This window comes from Mandrillus leucophaeus, unplaced genomic scaffold (assembly GCF_000951045.1).
Source record: "Mandrillus leucophaeus isolate KB7577 unplaced genomic scaffold, Mleu.le_1.0 Scaffold8, whole genome shotgun sequence".
NCBI lineage: Eukaryota > Metazoa > Chordata > Mammalia > Primates > Cercopithecidae > Mandrillus > Mandrillus leucophaeus.
The window spans coordinates 3974301-3978726 of NW_012108696.1; the positions used below are offsets into that span (position 1 = coordinate 3974301).

Genomic DNA, 4426 nt, shown 5'->3' on the forward strand with positions numbered 1-4426 from the left:
GGATAAACCAGAGGCTACATTTTATTTGTCTGTCTGTTTGTTTGACACAGGGTCTTGCTCTTTTGCCCAGGTTGGAGTGCAATGGTGCAATTGTGGCTCACGGCAGCCTCAACCTCCTGGGCTCAAGTGCTTCTCCCCTCTCAGCTTCCCAAATAAGTGAAATTACAGGTGTGCAAATAGGTGTGCACCACTATGCCTGGCTAATTTTTAATTTTTTTGTAGAGATGAGGTCTTACTATGTTGCCCAGGCTGGTCTTGAACTCCTAGTCTCAAGTGATCCTCTTGCCTCGGCCTCCCAAACTGTTGGGATTTCAGGCGTGCACCACCACACCTGGCCCAGAGGCTGCTCTAAACAAACAAACAAATGTATTGTTTGGGAAATTTCAAAAGGAGAGAGAAAACCAGAGTGACCTCCATGTCCCATCACCGGCTTCTAAAGCCAACGCCGCGGGCTACGCCCAGCCACAGCCAAGGCTGCCGCCAATTGAAAGTAACCGCAAGCACTCCAGAGGTGGCTGCAAATCAGGCCACCTGGACAGGAGGCGGAAGCCTAGCATTTTCCCGAAAGCTCCATTTCTTGGGAAAGGAAGAGGAAGGAGAGGTGGGCTGGGGGTCGTCTACCCACCTGGTGCCCAGCCGCCGTGTCCTCAGCCCCATAAACACAGAACGGATCAGTTTCCCGAAGGAGGCGGCGTTCACCGGGTCCAGCTTGTGCTCCTGGCAGTGCCGAAGGTAGTGGTTGTAAAGAGAACTTCTGGGGAGACTCACCCCTTCCGCAGTTTCATAATTATCCAACAGCCACTGGAGCTGCGACAAGAAAGACACGCCTGCGTTTGTCAGGAGCCTGAGGAACGCTAACATGCCAACGTGGGCTCGTTAAGAGAATTACTTGCGTTCCCTGTATTACCAAACAGGATGAGGAAATCCACCTTTTCTTTCTTTTTGAGGCAGAGTCTTGCTCTGTCACCCAGGCTGGAGTGCAGTGGCGCAGTCTTGGCTCACTGCAGCCTCTGTCTGCTGGGTTCAAGCAATTTTCCTGCCTCAACCTCCCAAGTAGCTGGGATTACAGGCACCCAACAGCACGCCTGGCTAATTTTTGTTATTTTTAGTAGAGATGGGGTTTCACTATGTTGCCCAGGCTGGTCTCAAACTCCTGACCTCAGGTGATCGGCCTGTCTCAGGCTCCCAAGGTGCTGGGATTACAGGCGTGAGCCACCGCGCCCGGCCAGAAATCCATCTTTGTGGTCGCTGATTTGAATTCTCTAAGCAGATTAATGAATAGCTCATTTTCTCTCATTTATTCATTCTCCCATGTTTAGCCTGGTTTTCCGTTTCCCGGACTTAATTTGTAAAACTCTGGGTGTGATCAAGAACTACTAGGTTCTGTCTTCAGTCACTTAAATGCCCACACACCACCACACAGGGTTTAAACACCCAATAGCTCCTCAGCATACAGGAATGGAGGAAATTCTGATGCTAAACAGGAAGATTGAAGACGACTTGGGGGACCGCACAGCCCCGTGTTCTGTAGTAAGCAGTGAGCTAACATGTACTGAGATCCCTCACTGAGGGAGGTACAAATGGAAATTCAATAAAATACACAAATGCTTATATGCACGGTTTTGTGTCCGAGTCAAAAGGCAGGACACAGCTACTTGGGAGGCGGAGGTGGGAGGATTGCTTGAGCCCAGGACGTCGATGCTGCAGTGAGCTAGGGTCGCGCCACTCTACTCCAGCCTGGGCGACAGAGCAAGACTTTGTCTCTTTCAAAAAACAAAACAAAAAGATGGGCTAAATGAATCTAGAGCCAAGGACTATGCCTCGAGAGGTTAACATCCAGTTAGAAGGGCAAGAACTGTCCACAGGAAGAGCTCAGTCCCCACACTGGGCATCGACGCAAAGGTGTCCCACCCACCAACTGATGCCCTGAGCCAAGTGCCTTAAAGGCTGCGGCTTAATTCTGGTTTCCACCTCTCCCTCTGTTATCATCTGTCCCCTGATCCAGAGAGGTTTGCTATGTAAATACAAAAGGCTTCACTGATGCCTGCGATTGGGAGAAAGACAGGAATTCCACGCACAGAAGCAAGGCCCGAGTCCAGATCCCACGTCAAGAGCGTGGGGGGAAACCGGCTGTCCCCACCTGGTCCACTTTGTGCGAGGCTATCGGCGGCTTTGTCTAGGCTGAGTCCTGCTTCCAGAGTTTTGCAGGGCTCCTGTTGCCTGGGCCCTTCCGAGTGGGCAGTGCTGGGTCCTCAGCCCTCCCGCACCGGGCATGTTGGGTTCCTGCACAGCCCTTGGCCTGGGAAGCCCTTGTCCCTGTGCCCCACACACCCCACAAGACACAAAGCAGGCCTGTCCCCTGGGAAATATCTGTCCACTCACCACAGCACCCTCCCCCACACCGTCACGTTTGCCATCTGTTTGCCCCCGCTCCCCCACACTGCGCATTGCAAGCTGGGGAGGAAGTAAGTGTGCATCTCCTTTTTATTATTTATTTATTTATTGAGATGGAATCTCACTCTGTCACCCAGGTTGGAGTGCACTGGCGCAATCTTGGCTCACTGCAACCTCCACCTCCCAGCTTCAAGCGATTCTTCTGCCTCAGCCTCCCGAGTAGCTGGCATTATAGACATGAGCCACCACGTCTGGCTTATGTTTTCTGTATTTTTAGTAGAGATGGGATTTTGCCATGTTGGCCTCAAATTCCTGACCTCAGATGGTCCACCTGTCTTGGCCTCCCAAAGTGCTGGGATTACAGGTGTGAGCCACTGCACCCGGGCTTCATCTCCTTTTTATGAAATAGTGCTATGGGGTGGTTTTGACCAGCCCTGCACCAACGACCAGCACCTCGGGACCCTTCTTATCTCATCTAAGACCCACCTGATCCAGCGTGTCCTGGCCCCTCCAGCCCTAACGGGGGCTGACCCAGGGTCACAGTGGAGTGAGGACCTGCCCTGGGTTCTGGAATGTTTCACAGGATTATGAGCAGGTCAAAGGTTGAGGGGAAGGGGTGTGTGGGGCCTGAGCGCGGCGGTCTTGTAAGCCGAATCGCAGGTGCGCTGTGGGGCTGAGTCCGTTTTAGAAATGGGGAGGGCAGCTGGAGTTCAGGGTAGAGATTGGGACCAGATGTGTTACCCTGGAACCAAAGAGCTGAGGACAAAACCTCCAGAGGGGTGGGAAGAGTCACCTGGCAGGGGCACTGCCCGTGCGGGTGTTGAGGATGAAGAGGAGCAAAGCCTCAGTCTTGAACTGGGGGTCCAACCTCACGTGCTGCCTCTGGGGCGAGCCAGGAGGGCTTCAGACCTCCTGACCACAAGCTCCCCTCCAGCTCTGCTCCTGCAGGTAAGTCCTGTGGCCAAACATCCCTCCTTACCAAGGGCACAGGAGTGGTTCCTGCCGCAATCCCTGAGCTTGGATTCCGGTTTCCTGGCAGCCCCTGAATCACTCAAGTAGCCCATCACCTCCTCCGCGGCACCAGGGGCCCCTCGCCCTCTTGCTACCACAAAGTCTGCCTCCTGCCGCCTGCAGGGCCCTGTGTGAAGTGCAGTGTCCGCCCCTGGCCATGAGTGCAGGTGATGGATTAGCAGTTGCCAATTTCATCTGTCCGGCGTTGGGTGCCATGTGCTTGGCTGTGCCCATCACCACAGGGAGGGACCCCTGCCCTCTTGTCCTCTGAATAAGGGAGAGTTAAAACAAAGGACCCTGAGAAGGGCCCCGGAGTGGAGACTTCATCTCTTTCTCACTTGCCTCTTTGGGAAAAGGACATCAGAGTTTTCACTCTCCATCGAGTCATTCACACCCTTCATCTTCCAGCTTTCTGGACTGGACTTTTTCCGATACAATGGAGGCTGTGTTACTTTTTTCCCTTTTTCTCCTCCAAAGTCCGGGTCTGGCAGAGTGCTTGGACCCTTAAGAGTCTTCCTCGTATTTAATGCTATGAATACTATGAACCACAACCTTGGTGTTGAAGTTAGCGTATGAGTATATATATGTATATACTTTTTTTTTTAAGAGACAGGGATATATATACATTTTTAGAGACAGGGTCTTGCCCTGTCACCCCAGGCTGGAGCGCAGTGGTGCAATCATAGCTCACTGCAGCCTCCAACTCCCAGGCTCAAGTAATCCCCCTGCCTCAGCTTCCCGAAGTGTTGGGATGACAGTCGGGAGCCGCAGTGTGGGCCCTGAAGCTTTTCTTCACAGTGCCTTCACTGTCCGGATTTGTCATGTGTGCTTGTCACCTGTTCCCTGGAGCGTGCTCCTCCTGAGCGTGGAGATGGAGCCAGGTGTGCACATTCACCTGTTCCCCGGAGCGTGCTCCTCCTGAGCGTGGAGATGGAGCCAGGTGTGCACATTCACCTGTTCCCCGGAGCGTGCTCTTCCTGAGCGTGGAGATGGAGCCAGGTGTGCACATTCACTTGTTCCC

General features: G+C 53.3%; 1 protein-coding gene across 1 annotated transcript in view; it reads right to left on the bottom strand.

Moving 5' to 3' along the window:
• RFX2 (regulatory factor X, 2 (influences HLA class II expression)) overlaps positions 1 to 4426 on the bottom strand; it is a 74624-nt gene that overhangs the window by 31059 nt on the left and 39139 nt on the right. Inside the window, exon 6 of the mRNA XM_011967479.1 lies at positions 626 to 807. Coding sequence (XP_011822869.1) covers positions 626 to 807 — 182 coding nt within the window. The remainder of the gene's footprint in view (positions 1 to 625; positions 808 to 4426) is intronic.